The 15,248-nt window shown below is 34.3% G+C and overlaps 2 protein-coding genes across 2 annotated transcripts; both read left to right on the top strand.

Moving 5' to 3' along the window:
• Positions 1-743: 743 nt before the first annotated feature.
• LOC108218868 (protein RRP6-like 1) lies at positions 744-8,398 on the top strand. The gene is made up of 14 exons (XM_017392012.2): positions 744-1,511; positions 2,183-2,338; positions 2,518-2,676; positions 2,773-2,856; positions 3,665-3,744; positions 3,835-3,885; positions 4,257-4,365; positions 4,672-4,754; positions 4,853-4,898; positions 5,458-5,545; positions 5,650-5,819; positions 6,530-6,781; positions 6,929-7,030; positions 7,381-8,398. Exons 1-14 carry the CDS (start codon positions 951-953, stop codon positions 8,236-8,238), a joined length of 2,799 nt encoding a protein of 932 aa, XP_017247501.1. The 5' UTR covers positions 744-950; the 3' UTR covers positions 8,239-8,398.
• A 1,083-nt stretch (positions 8,399-9,481) lies between these two features.
• Positions 9,482-13,562, top strand: LOC108216024 (membrin-11). The gene is made up of 4 exons (XM_017388677.2): positions 9,482-9,930; positions 10,496-10,616; positions 10,716-10,865; positions 13,034-13,562. The coding sequence occupies exons 1-4, from the start codon at positions 9,686-9,688 to the stop codon at positions 13,193-13,195; spliced, it is 678 nt and encodes a 225-aa protein (XP_017244166.1). The 5' UTR covers positions 9,482-9,685; the 3' UTR covers positions 13,196-13,562.
• Positions 13,563-15,248: the final 1,686 nt, after the last annotated feature.

Here is a 15,248-nt window from a genome sequence, read left to right as displayed (position 1 = left end):
CATAATCAAATAATCTGAAATAGAATCAGATTAAAAAACTTGCAAGCTACTATATTCCATAAATAATCTGAAATAAAATCAGACTAATGCTTTCAATTTATTATATTCCATAAATAATCTGAAACAGAATCAGATTAATTTATACCAAGATATATACCATATCAATGAATCTGAAACAATTTTTTTTATATCTTTCATCCAAAAATTCTGGAAAATTAGAAAAATAGAACGGAGTTATCTGAGAGGCGCCACCTACACGCCCCTCGCTTCTCCTTTATATAAGTATATTGATTCTATCTTGTTTTACGACATAATTAAAACTAGTAGTTTCATTTTTTAAATAAAAATATATAATTAATATTATAAATCATAAAAATAAATTAATAATATTATTAAATGACCAAAAATATGGGGTTTGGTCACAGATGTCTTTTTATTGTCATTTTTTGAGAACATGACCCAAAACGTCAATTCAAAAATTGAATCCGTGTTGCGTTTGAATAAAATTGTGTTTTCAAATGAAAATCAAAATGTAACTTCAAAATGTGTTGTCAAGTGATAATTGAGACCACCAGAAAATGACATTAAAACTCGTTTATCTCAAAATATTCATTTTGACATTTTTTCTCCAAAATATTTAAAAATATGTGTCAAATTCAAGACGTCTCTATTTCAGGGAGGAGCGCAGGAATAATAATTTTAATTTTCCGTTTATAAAAAAGAATTTTTTTAATTTTCAATCTACTGCTCAAAATCTTAGTACACTAAATCAATAGTAGTACGCTCGAGTGCACGCCTCCACTTTGGGCTTCACCTAGGTCATTACCCCCGGACAGTTCCCCAACTATCGTCAGAAAACAAACACGAGGCCGCCCTGAATGAAACCCTAGCCCTAATTAAACCCCCTTCTCTATTAACTTTACTTCTTTAATTTATTAAAACACACCACAATGGCGGACAAGAAAGAACTAACCCCTCTCTCCACCTCTCTCTCAAAACTCTCCGGCTCATTACGCGGCATCTCCACCGACAAAGACTTCCATTTTTACAACAACTTCGACGCATTCAAGCTCCCCGTCGCAGAAATCTCATCCGCTTCGCAGTTAATGCTCGACGCAATCGCAGCTAACTCGTCGCAGTTGTTCGGGAAGCAATTAGGTTTAGATGACGACGACGACGATGACGCGTACGATTGGCTGGTGAATGTGAATGATGAGGTGTTTGAGAGGCTTGATTCCGCGATTGATGAGTTTGAGACGCTGAGGAAGAGTGGGAAGGCGGTGAATGTGAGGGCGGAGAATGGAGGAGGTGAGGATTTGAGCTTGTCGGAGGTGAAGGTAGCGAAGAAAGACGACAAGGTGTTGGGAGCGAGGCCGAAGATTCCGTTTCATATACCGTCGATTGTGAAGCCGCAGAAGCAGTATAGGATACTGGTTAATAACTCGAAAGAGCCGTTTCAGCATGTTTGGTTGCAGAGGAGTGAGGACGGTTCAAGGTTCATTCATCCATTGGTTAGTTTTAATTGTTTCTAGTTTTGAGGTTTTTCCTTTAATTTGTGTTTGCTGTGTTGCTTATAGTTATTTTTGTTGTAAAATGGAGTTTGTGTTTTGGTGTTTTTGTTGTCAAGTATTTAGGGGTACTGCAGTTTAAAATTCTAATATTGTAAGATAAAGATAGTACTGTAATTATGTTTTTTTCTATCGTTAGTTACAAGTTTTATTACACACTTCTGCATCGACTGTTGGAGGCAAGAACCCTAGGATTTCCACTAGGTTTAGGATTGCAAAAAAGACCGCCGGGTCGAATTTTATCCTGATTTAAAAGAATCTTGATCTTCTTTGAACCTTACCTTACTGATTCGTTCCGGAACGACTTTTCCCGGATCGGATTTGAGTTGCAGATTCAGAATTTTTTTTTTTTGTACATCTCTAACTAGGACAAAATACTTCCCTCTATTTATTATAGTCACATCTTTTCCTTATCTGTGTTTTGCATGGCTCGCATAAATGTAAAATTGCATTTCTATTTTCTTTATTGATAAGCGGTTCAATTTTTGTTTATCCAAAAATTTAATTTGTAAAGATTTTTCTATGTTGCCATAAACTGCTGTTTTTTTGGCCAGTTACTTGTGAGTACCATTCATTTTACACCTCTTGACTTGGTTATTTTTTTGATTGTTTAGGAGAAGTTTTCGCCCTTGGATTTTGCTGATAAAAATGTGAGTACTGTGGAGTCTGTGAAACCACTTCCGGTGGACTTCACAACATACACTCTTGTGGAGAACCTTGATGATTTGAAAGAACTAGCTGCAAAATTACGTTGTGCTGATGAGTTTGCGGTAATTCTCTTACCAGTTACCACCATGTTGCGAGTTAATATAATGATTTTGTGGGTATCAAACTGTGAATTGATATCAATTGCCATGTTATTTCACAAAAGATTTTGCCTTATGCCCGTTATTCTCCGTTGCAAATATCAGATTGATGTGTTTTTCTTAATCTTGTTGCTCTTTTTCAGGTTGATCTGGAACATAATCAGTATCGATCTTATCAAGGACTTACTTGCTTAATGCAAATATCTACTAGGACCGAGGATTTTGTTGTTGACACACTAAAGCTTCGCATTTATATTGGTCCACATCTAAGAGAACTTTTCAAAGACCCTAGTAAGAAAAAGGTAATTTTGCACCTTTGAATTCTGTGTGTGTGTGTGTGTGTGTATTTAGTATGTCTAATAACTATCATGATAAATATCAATATTTGATTTCGTTAGGTCATGCATGGAGCAGATCGGGATATTATGTGGCTGCAAAGGGATTTTGGAATATACGTATGCAATATGTTCGACACTGGACAGGTTTTTATCTCACATATATTTGCTTTGCTTGATTGTCATATTGATGGCATGACTTTTAAAAACAAGCTTATGTATGATACCCTGGACGACAACATATGATGTGGAACATAGTTTATAGGCTATAATCAGGAGGTACATTTTATAGCAGACAAACATATCATACTCTGGACAACATGTGATGTTATGGAAATAACATTAGTTGTTATTGTGTCCGTTGCCTTGTTGGTCCTATAACTCTTGTCTGACAGCAGCAAATACCCCTTTTGGGTAATGTCTGTTTTTGCTTCGCCTAGTAAACAGAGGAGGTCAAAGTTTGTGCTCTCCATAGTCTGATTACTTCACTGTCATATATTTTCTGAATATGGATTTATATATTCGTATATCTTTCTACACTGGTATGATTATAATCATTTGTGCATGTGCTATGCTAGTATGCATGTATTTTGTTGTGAATATGAACATACATACATGTTTTTGGAGGCTTATACAAGTACATATAGGCTCATTCTCTCTTTGATCTTTGTCTGTGTTTGATTTGATTCTGTGGATGACCCCTATGTTTCAGTTTATCATCACATGCTTTGATTCTTGTCATTATGTTTTCTTTTGCTACTTATTTATCTGTATATTAATTTATCATCCCATTCACCGTTGTTTAAAGAGTAGTAGCATAGCTGCAAAATGAGGGGGGTTTTAGTTTCATATTCTAAATAGATCTTGGTCCAACTATAATATAATTTTATGATATCCATTTTGAACTATGTTCATGTCCTTATAAACTTCACGTGGTTTCTTTAATATTCTTTAGGCCTCGAGGGTTTTGAAGTTGGAGAGAAATAGTCTGGAGTATCTTCTGAATCACTACTGTGAAGTTGCAGCCAACAAAGAGTATGTGTATTTATCTTTTACACTGCATTTATTTTCCTAACAAACTATAACTGGTTGAAGAATTATAATTTATTGTTAAACCATCTTCAGATACCAGAATGCAGACTGGAGACTGCGTCCGCTTACAGATGACATGCTAAGGTAGATCTGCAGTCTCAACTTGTCATCCTCTGTCTGCTTTCTTTGTATTCTTTTTTATATAAGTAATTAAGCAAACACTTTCAAATCTTTTAAATTAGTTTGTCTGTGGTGGTTATTCAGGATCTTTTTTTGTTATAAATTTTAATAACATATGATTTAATGCATTTTACATGTTATATAGAAACCTGATACCATACAAGAGAGAGTTAAATAGCCTTTAAAAAATTTTATGACTCAATATTGAGAGTTTTTGTTAACAACCTGGAATGCAATAAGATTAGTTTATACTGTTCAAATTAAGCAGCTGAATTCTTAGAGAGATGCATCCTCGGTGAATTAAAATTGTATTCGGTTTATATTGTTATTGACAGGTATGCCAGAGAAGATACGCACTATCTGCTGTATATCTATGATTTGATGAAAATTGAGTTGCTCTCACTGTCCACTGGATCTGAGAGCTCTGATGGCTCTCTTGTAGAGGTCAGATGTTAGTTTCTTCTATTGTATATGGCTGTGCAACTCTACAGTAGTTATAACCGTTGACTAAAACATCTAGACAAGTATTAAAATAATAAGGTGACTAATGTCCGGCTATGAAACAATTTGTGCATAGACATTACAGTAATAAGATGTATACTTGTTGCTATTTGTACTCTGCCCAAATTACAATTCTCTTGCCTTTTTCTTACAAAAAAAACAAAGAAATTAAATCTTTCCTGTAAAATTGGACTCTTTTGTCTAGAAATTCCATACTATGTTTCTTATTTATCCAATTTTAACTCACAGGTATACCAGCGGAGCTATGATATCTGCATGCAGCTATATGAGAAAGATGTCCCGACTGATAGTACACTGCTCCACATATATGGGTACATTTCATGTCTTCTTGAGGTTCATTATGCCTATATTCTATTTCTTAAAGTAGATCTTGATTATTTGATATATATTTTTTATGATTCTTATACAGGATACAGAGCGCTGACCTTAATGCTCAGCAACTTGCAGTAGCTGCAGTAAGCATCTTTCATCTCTGCGCATAATGTTATAGACACTGCTAGCTAATATGAGAGTGTGATAGGCAAAAAACGCATGAGACTCATATCTGGGAATTTTGGACTGGTTGAAGTTTTTTCCTAAGTCCCGACTCCCATTACTTGTAGCTTCGTTGTCAAATTAATGCAAATTTATATATTATATAATTTAAGGGACACGATTCAATTAAAATAAAAATGCATATGAATTAAAGTAATATAATTATCAAACTTATTTATAGAAAGACAAGTAAAATAAACAGCGGCTAATTTGAAAAATATATATATATATATATATATATATATATATATATGTATGTATGTATGTATGTATGTATGTATATTTATATTTATATATGTATATATCAGTCTGTGCTGGGGTAAATATCATAATACATACACATGACAGAGTATATATATGGTTTCTAGATCATGTGTGAGTTGTATTTATAGAGTAACAGAGTGACTACCAGTTCAAGAAAAATTGTATATATGGTTCATTTCTTTATCGTATAAAGTGTTCAACTGGATTTGGTTTCAGGGGCTTTCTGAATGGAGGGATGTTGTTGCTCGTGCTGAAGATGAAAGTACTGGTTTTATATTGCCAAACAAAACACTTCTCGAAATAGGTATTTTGAAACTGATCCATTGTGACTGTGGAACACTAAATCTAATTTTCATCACTGTTTCTGGGTTTATTGAAACATCTGCTTCTGTTTGTTCTGTATTAAAGCTAAACAGATGCCTACCACCACTAGCATGTTACGACGAGCTGTAAAGTCAAGACACCATTATATCGACCGCAATCTTGGTTCTGTTGTTAGCATCATTAGGAATTCAATGCAAAATGCAGCCGCTTATGAAACTATTGCTGAAAAACTAAAGGAGGATCGCCAAAAGGCAGTAAGTCGTATATATTCAAGCTAGTTTTCATGATGAATAGGATGATGTATCTATGTACCCATAACTTTTTTTGTGAGAATCCTTATAAAAAGTTTATCCTAGATTTACTCAAAAAATTGTCCTTAATTGTTACTCCCTCCGTCCCCCTCAATTGTTTACATTGGAGGGGGACACGGAGACCAAGACAATGTATGAAAAATAAGTAAAGTTAGATGAAAAGTGGGTAAAGTGGTGGGATCCATCAATATTTAATAATAGATTTGAGATAGTGGAGGAAAGTAGTGGGTGTAATAGTAGTTTTTATTGTTAAATATGAGATAGTGGGGGAAGATAGTGGGTGTAATGATTGAAAAAACTTACTATTTATAGTAATGTAAAGAAATGAGAGGGACATCCCAAAATAGTAACTGTAAAGAAATGAGAGGGACAAAGGGAGTAATAATTTGTATACCTTTTGGTGTCATTTTCGACAAATTTAGTTATGTGGATCGTCTCACACCCATCAAATGGTGCTGGAAGCATCTCACGGTCTTGAGATAATTTTTAACATTGCTCAAAATCAGTGTTTTCTTTTTAGAAAGTTTTTTGTACACTCGTCTTGTAGACTCCATAATTAAAAGATAGCTGGGCTGATTTTCTATGTCTTTTACAACTATTTAAACACAGATGACAGAACATTGTTAGTAACAGTTAAATGGCTTGCCATACAGATATCTGATGGAAAGTCGGTTGTCGCTGATGGGCCTGAACCTTTGTCTAATCAAGCTGTACCCGATACTTCTGATTCTGTGCAAAACGAGAATATATTGGAGATTGCAACTAGTACTAGTCAGGTGAAAAGAAGTGAGCATCAGGGCTCTTCTGATCACGCAACGGATAATCTGAATACACAAAATGATAAAGGTGGCAGTGTACCTGCACTTCCAAGAAATACCTTTAATATGTCAAACCAGATCAGAGAGGCAAGCACGAATTTCTCGCATCTAGTATGCTCTGATTTTTTGTTAAGAGTAACAATATATTAATTAGCGCAAAAAAAGAAGAAAAAGAATTATTGTGTGATCCTCACTGGTGAACATTTTGTCAATTTACCCTTTTTTTATTTGCAGGGACTTGGGAATGAAGCAACTATTCAGGTGCTTAAAAAACCTAATCGTGGTTTTGGGGCATTACTTGGGAATCCTAAGAGGAAACATGATCCTGAGAAAGTGGTAAGTTAATTAAAATGTTTTATTTGAAAATTTTTAGTCCTGTATTGCATGTTTAATTATTAATTAATATGTGGAGATTATATTAGAGATTTTATAGTCTGTCTGTTATTATGTTCTAGATTGCTCTCTCTTGGCAGGTGGTAATTCACTGATTTTTCCTGGCTCATGACCTTTTAAATAGATTACATAAAGTTGTACTATTGTATGGCAACCCTACCTGGACCTTTAATGTGGCTTCTTTTTATTCAGTATTATTGATGTATAGACTATTATACATTGATGGTGATTTGATATAATTTGAATTATATACTAAAATCTGTGCATCTCTTTTGTTCTTCTATGCTCTGTAGGAAAGCAAAGAGGCTAAGTTGGAGCAGATTAGGTCTTCTGTGAACCTTCCATTCCATGCATTCTCGGGCAAAGTCGAAACATTGCAACCAGTTGAAGAATCTGCTAAACCACCCCAGAGTTTGTGTCATAAAGAACCTGTTGCTTTGTCGGCTGCTAAGTCGCAGGGGCAAGATATTTTAGTGATAGAAGATGGGTCAGATGATGATATGCTTGATGAGGATCCAAAATTTGCAGATGATAAACTGGAGCAGACTGAAGGCAACACCCCAGCTGATATACCTAACAGTCCCGAATCAGATGAGGAGCTACTTAATGTTGATGATCCGAAGTTGATGGATAATAAGTTAGAGCAAACTGAAGGCAGTGTTGTACTATCTAATAACCGCCCTGTGCTCGATATCATAATGTTGGATGACGACTCCGATGAGGAGACGGTGAAAGATACTCCGAATTCCATAAGTGATGAATTTCTGCAGGATAAAGTAAGCACTCCTTTGTCTTGTAACGAGAAAGATGAGACGATGTCTTTCTCCGACCCGTCTTCTGGACATCTCCAAACCTCAAATGGACCGGGAAAAACCAAGGCAGTTAAGAATTCGCAAGAGCAAGGACCTAGTAGCCCACTCCAGATAAAACCATTCGACTATGAAGCTGCTAGAAAAGAAGTTCATTTTGGAGAAGATCGCAGGAGAAACGGTGGTGATGAAGGTGAGAAGAATAAGCGTGATAAAGGTAATAGAAAAAAGAATGCAGGTAAAGGTCAGTCGGAGGGAGGTGAAGAGAGTGGAGGCTTTCAGTTGGGTAGAAGACGCCAAGCCTTTCCAGTGACTGGGAACCGAAGTGCAACTTTCCGTTGATTTAGCAGTTTTGTAAATGATTGTTGGTGCTAATAGAGCAAGGAAATGTTACATTTCTATTTTGTTGTAAATTGTAAAATATAAGTTCAACTTAAGAGCAACTGAAATGATAATCCTAGACCCTGAACTTTATATATTCCCAAGTTGATTTTGTTTGCTAGCTAATAGCAAAACAATTTAGATTTTTTTTTCTTAGATATATACTACTAGATTGGGACAAAGGATGAACGACTTGTCAATACAATAATTCTCGAAGAAATCAATAGAATAGTATGGGTATATGATCTATGTTTTGAGCTTGCATAAAACATGTAGTCATTTGTTTGCATATTAAGGTACCTACTTATACAGATAATAGTGTTTGTGATTCAATTAAGCCTTCTACATATTCTAGAATATCAAGATTCTGTTAATAATCAAACACCTAGGCCTTAGTTTTGTAGGCTGGCAGTAACCATCGAAAACACTGATACCACTAAGTAACCTGTGTTGTTTAATACTTTTACTTTATATTATATTATCAATTTATATCATTTATAAAATTTATGAAATATATACATGTATATATATGTAAAATTCAAACAAAAAATTAAATTCTAGTTAAGTACTATAATATTAAATTTACATTTATTCACACAATTTTCAATTGCATAAAGTATTTATAAAAATTTAATATTACTGCATAACTTCCAAGTAATATGTAGTTACTGCATAACTATAACCACACAGCCTGAAAAATAAACGAGTCCTTCTTGTCTTTACAAATTTCCAATTTCAGAAGTGATATGATCAGAGATCATTGATAATGCCATAAATTTATGAATAAAATTATTAGATATTTCAAAAAAATTTATATGTTTTCTGAATTTTAGCTAATAATATTTGATTAATGGATTTATATTATTAATAATAAATTTTCATTTATATATAGATATGTAAATCATTTAAGTAAAGTACATTCGTTAAAAAAATTGGGTGCTCAAAATTATTGGTTCTTTTGATATTGGATAATAGTTTTGCTTGAATGATTAATTAAATTTTACTCCAATTTCGAGTTTTTGTTTTCTAAGAGGTAGATTTATTAGCAGATAAATATGAATAAAATTGGATCAGGTTTGCTTATAAGTCCCTCTGTTAAAAAAAAAAAAAAGGTTTGCTTATAAGTCCCACGTGGCTACCTTTGATTGGTAATATAACGTTGCCTTGCCCTTAACTAGTCTGTCGATAAAAAGAGCCTCAGAATAAAGAAAATTCAAAATAAAAAGTTCATTACATACGTGATAGTACGTGTTTGTGTTGTGTGTATCGAAATTGAAACAACCGGAATCAAACTGAACCGCGTTGCAGCAAAAGCTCCATAATCATCATCAATTCATCATCCCCCGCAACATATCTTCTCATCACAAACTCGCAACTTCATTTTCTGATTCAATTGAAAACTTGTGGAATGGAAGGAGGTGGAACAAGTCTATCGGAACTCTATCAAAGCTCCAAGAGATTGTTGTTGAAGACCAGAGATGGCTTGGAGCGCCTGGAGCGTCTCGAATTTTCATCCAACACAGCTTCCGTAGACTCGCCGGAGCTTTCGTACGCCGTACAAAGAGACATCTCTCAGATCCACTCTCTCTGCGCTAATATGGATCTCCTTTGGCGATCCATCGCTGCCAAACCTCAGCGTGATCTCTGGAAAAGGTCTCTTTCATCCTCTCGCGTCTGTTAGTTTGTTATTTTGATTGCACTCGGTGTTTATCAATTACGAGTTTCGGTAAATTTTTATTTAGTTTTGATCTGTTTATTTATTTTTTGATTAAAAATTGTGAGCATTTGCTTGATTTGTACACTTATATGCTGTATTTGAATGGGGATGAAACCCTAGGTATCCTATTGAGTAGTTTGCTGCCTGATGTTTCTTAATTTGATCGTTTGGGAATAAACTAGCATTGCGTAGATTTGGATCTTTATGTTGTAGGAGAATATTGCAGGTTGCGACTATAGGTGCTGATGATTCTCTCGTGTAGTGTTATTTTTTGTTTTATAATATTTGGAAAGTTTACCAAACAACTTGAATTGAACTATATTGTCATTGCACATTTACTGTCACTTTTGTGTCACATATTGTTCATAACTTTATGTTTTGCTATTTGCTTCAGAGTTGGATCTCCTAATGATTTACCAAGTATCTAGCATAGTTGTTTACTTGGTTATGGGAGGATTCATAGCAAGTGCTTATTTTTCAGTTATATGTTTGTTTATATAGAAAAGTGGAACATGTGGCTGAAGAGGCAGACTCATTGAAAGATAGTCTGGATAAATACTTCCAACGACATCAAAGACGAATGCAAGAAGTTCAAGAGAGGGATGCATTGTTGGGAAGAGCTGTACGTAGTTGTCTGTCATTATAAATTTATATTATTTATGCTCTCTTTTTTTTTGGCATCTCTAATTTATTTTCTAATGCATTGACAATTATTTTATAGAATGGGGAATCATCACATGTTTTGAGAATTTTTGATGAGGAAGCTCAAGCACTGCAGTCTGCTCGCAATTCTTCAAGAATGCTGGAAGAAGCAAATGCAACTGGAATCGCTATCCTATCGAAATATGCGGAGCAAAGGGATCGTTTGAAGGTATTTCCCTTGAGTTCCAAGCAAGTTTTATGCATAGAATCAAACTCAACCTACATGTAGCGTTAAGTCACAAGTCATCCTTAAATTTCCTTTGTAAGGCCATTTATTGTGACTATAAGTTGCATACATAAAAACTCTTTGATTCCAAATTTTATGGGAGAAATATTTGCACTGCAACTCTTTGATTCTAAATTTTATGGGAGAAATATTTGCACTGCATTGCTGCCTGATCACAATTTCACTAGCAGTTTTTTCCACATTGATCAATTAGTTGTGAAAATTTTTCATCTTCTCATGTGTGATTACCCACTTGAATGAGGGGCTGACAGAAACCTGTATCTGGTTGACCATCTATTAAGGGGCTTATGACTTTGTCCACCAGATAAAAATGATTGAGTTTACATCATTGATCTTTCCATGAATTGATCATCATATATGTAAATTTTCTCCTAGGTTCTGTTTCATTTAGATGGCCATGTATCCCCCATTATAGGAATTCTACTTTCTGTGACCTTTTCCCCTCTCGCAGTACTTTTTTTTCCCGCTTCTAACTTGCAGCCATGGAATTCAGATAGATGGCAGCTGCACATGATATCGAGACCACTTTACCATTATCTTTCTTTTTTGCCAGTAAAGTAAATTTCATTAATGCTTCAAATTGTCCAACATTACAAGCAGGAACTATGTCACCCTGTGCCCAAGAACGATCAGCTAAAGAACTAGTATGTCTCGCCAAATAGTGAGCCACCTTGTTCGCAGACGGTTTAACAAAGTTTAGGATTACATTTTGATCTCCTAATTCAGATGAAAGTTTCTTACAGTGTTCCACCACTCCTCCAAAGTACGATAGATTGACTGAAGAGCACCTGATTGCTTGTATCAACAGAAGACAATCAGTCTCCACTATAACTTTTGTCCACCTTTTGTTCTTCACCCAGCTATGTGCTTCCTTGACACCAATCACCTCTGCCATTTCTGGGGTTACCCTGCCTTGCTTACAGCAAGCTCTAGCTTCCAGTAAGTCTCCTGTATGATTTCGGGCTATCATCGAGAAGCTATACTGCCCAGAATCTTCAAACAAAGCTGCGTCAGTATTGACCTTAACTTTGTTTCATTTAATTTATTCCAGTGCTCAGCGCCATCTGAATGGGTCATGAACCCAAAAGAGAAATCAAACGACCTATCTTATGCACCCTGCCATTGGTTAAGGACGAGAATAGCTGATTCAACTACTGTTTTAGGCTCCTTGCTTTTCTGCTTCCCCACGATATCATTTCTATTTTTCCACTAAGACCAACTGATCATACTTATAAAATTTGCTTCATTTGCTATAAACCTCTGTAAGACCCCTTCCAGCCACTGTGCAAAGTTTGAAGATCCTTGCTAAATTTTCTGTATCCTGCTCTATTCCAACATAAGCTCGCGAATTCACAACTGACCAATACATGAGCAGCATTTTCTTGTGCTAAATTGCATACTGGGCATAGAGCACTACCTCCACTCTTTTAGAACGAAGCTGTTATTTTGTAGGTAAAATATCTGATGAAGCACGCCAGAAAAAGTGTTCGACTTTTATGGAATTTTCGGATTTTATAGCTTCCTCCAAAACCCCGAGTTGCACTGGCAGAATGCAGCTCTCTTTGCTCACTTATTGCTGCATATGCGCTTCTAACTGTGTAGTGGCCCATTTTCTCCTTCCTCCAGTACCCATGTCAGTATGATGTCTTTGAATTTGGATTGATAAGATGAGATTAGCATCTCTACTGTTGAACATGTCGTTCACCAAATCTAATTCATAAATTACATTACCTTAAAACACCCATACGATGTGTCTTAACTCTTACCACACGCACACACACTCACAAAGTATTGGACAGTGGAAGATATAGAGTTACTTTTATTGAGTGGAGTTTAGCATTTAATTGAGTTCAAAATGAATTTGGTTGATATATGTATAGGTGAAATGTTGCAAAATTTCTTAAATATGACCTGAAGTTCAGTGATGACATTTCTCACATATATGATATATTCACACTTTGTAATCAGCAGAGGAAATAAATGGCAAATGAAGTGAGGCAGCTAGCAGTTTCAGTTACATACTAGTAATGATTGATATTTGCTAGTGTTGATATTTTTTTTGCCCTCAACCTAATTCTCGTACAATGCAGAAAGCTCAACGGAAAGCATTGGATGTTCTGAACACATTGGGGCTGTCAAATTCTGTTTTAAGGCTTATAGAGAGGAGAAACCGTGTTGACCAGTGGATCAAATACGCAGGAATGGTCTTGACAATCATCGTACTAATTGCTTTCTGGAGGTGGACGCGATGATCATCCAAGTTTCAGTCTGTATCTAATATCAGCAGATTCTCTAGTCACTCGCCCTATGGTTTTTTTTGTTGATCGGAAGGGGAATTTCAAGAAAGCAACTTCTATGCATTAAAAAAACTGTGCATAGCTTTCAGTGGAAGGGTTGGGTTACTAGATTTTGCAACTTACAACTATAAGCATTTACATATGAAGCATACTGGAGGAAGTGATTGTTTACAAATAGCTTTACCTGAGGTTTGTGCACAGAAATTTGCTGTTCAATCTGGGAAATTGCTGTACTTGTGGATTGTGAATTTTATTTCCAGGACTCTGAATCTGTATAGTTGCGGTTTCCCGACCATTTAAGTTCTAAAACATCATACATATATAACTAAAACAAAAAACAACTTACATCAGCTTTTGATGTGTCATATTTTCATTTAATTTGCTAATATCGTCTTTCACTATTTTTATTTTATTTATTTTCTCACTATATTTAAATATTACTTCTACTAAATTCTTTCTTATAATAATTTTCACTTTTTGATTGTAACTCCCATTAATCCTCTCTTATCTCCAATTCTTATTACAAATCAATCTATTATAAATATCATTAGTTATTACTCTTCATTCTATCTACGAGTATTGTTTTGTTTACCCGAATATATCTATATATATATCAACTACTTGCATATTTTAAAATAAAGTAAATATCTACGAACAAAAATATATAAGATATTTATAAAAAATTTCACATACTTATCATAATTATATATGATATGTATTAGTAATAATATTAAATAATATATATAATTAAAATTATATATCAAAATAATTATTTTCATTAAATTAAATATATTATATCCGCACATCCGTCCGCAGCTAATCTAGTTTGGGCACTAAAACTCTCGCGTAACTAAAACTCTCGCGTAACAAATTAAGAGCAGCTGGAAACTCCAATGCTTCTGGCTAACTGGCTATCACTCTCCGATAGCTATGTTTACCCCGTCGGGCTGGCTATGTACTCGCCTCAGCCCAAAATTTCGGCCCAGTCAGCATTTACTTGTTGTACATGACAAATTTAGAAACTACATAGGCCAGTCAACGGGTCAAGAGTATCGAACTCTTTTTAACTTAAATTTTACTGGATTACTAGTTTAAATAGCGACTACAAGTTTTTATTTGATAATATTATATTTATATAATTTTTTTTGACAAATATGACTTACAAATGAGTATACGAAACTCTTGGAGTGAACCATGTCGAACCCAGGACTTATGTATTAACTAATTAACCTTTCTTATTTATAGAATACATATTTTTATACTTTTCGAGAAATAAATTTTACAGGCCAAACATAAGAAACAGGATGTAAATATGACTAAATCGGCATAAATGCCTCATGCATTTTGTTGTTTTCATATAGTGACAGAAATCCCTAACTGTAATCATAACAAGTAGACTAGTACACAGCAATTCTCCACTCGTACCTGGAATAAATATGCCACAAGCAGGAAAAAAACTACAAATCCCCCTTTTTCTTCTTCCACAGTCGCACTACGGTCTTATCGAATGTAAGCCATAATCATATTCACGCTCTCATCATTGTTTCATTAGTCCGCTGTCATCTTCTCTATGTTACGTGCAAGTAACTTTTTGTAGTATTTTCTAATTGCAAAACTTGAAAATTATTAATAATGTAATAGTTTTGTATATAATAAATGAAATTTTCTCTACTTCGATTAGAGTACTGAGAAAAAGATTCTTAAAAAAATCACCTATAATAATAGAATTTAATCATCCACCCACCGGTATTTATAAAATAGCTTTAATTTTGTATTAAAATATATTTAATCTTGAATAATATATATATATATATATATATATATATATATATATATATATATATATATATATATATATATATATATATATATATATATATATATATATATATATATATATATATAGTCTTACTCTAATAGAAACATTCTTATTCTAGAAACCAAAAACCAAGTTGAAATATCACTAAATCCTAAAGCAAATATCACTAAATTCTTAAACAACCTCATC

The sequence above is a fragment of the Daucus carota genome, chromosome 4 (genome assembly GCF_001625215.2).
Source record: "Daucus carota subsp. sativus chromosome 4, DH1 v3.0, whole genome shotgun sequence".
In the NCBI taxonomy this organism is placed as follows: domain Eukaryota; kingdom Viridiplantae; phylum Streptophyta; class Magnoliopsida; order Apiales; family Apiaceae; genus Daucus; species Daucus carota.
The sequence above is the reverse complement of the archived record's forward strand: the minus strand, read 5'-3'. Positions and strand labels throughout refer to the sequence as shown.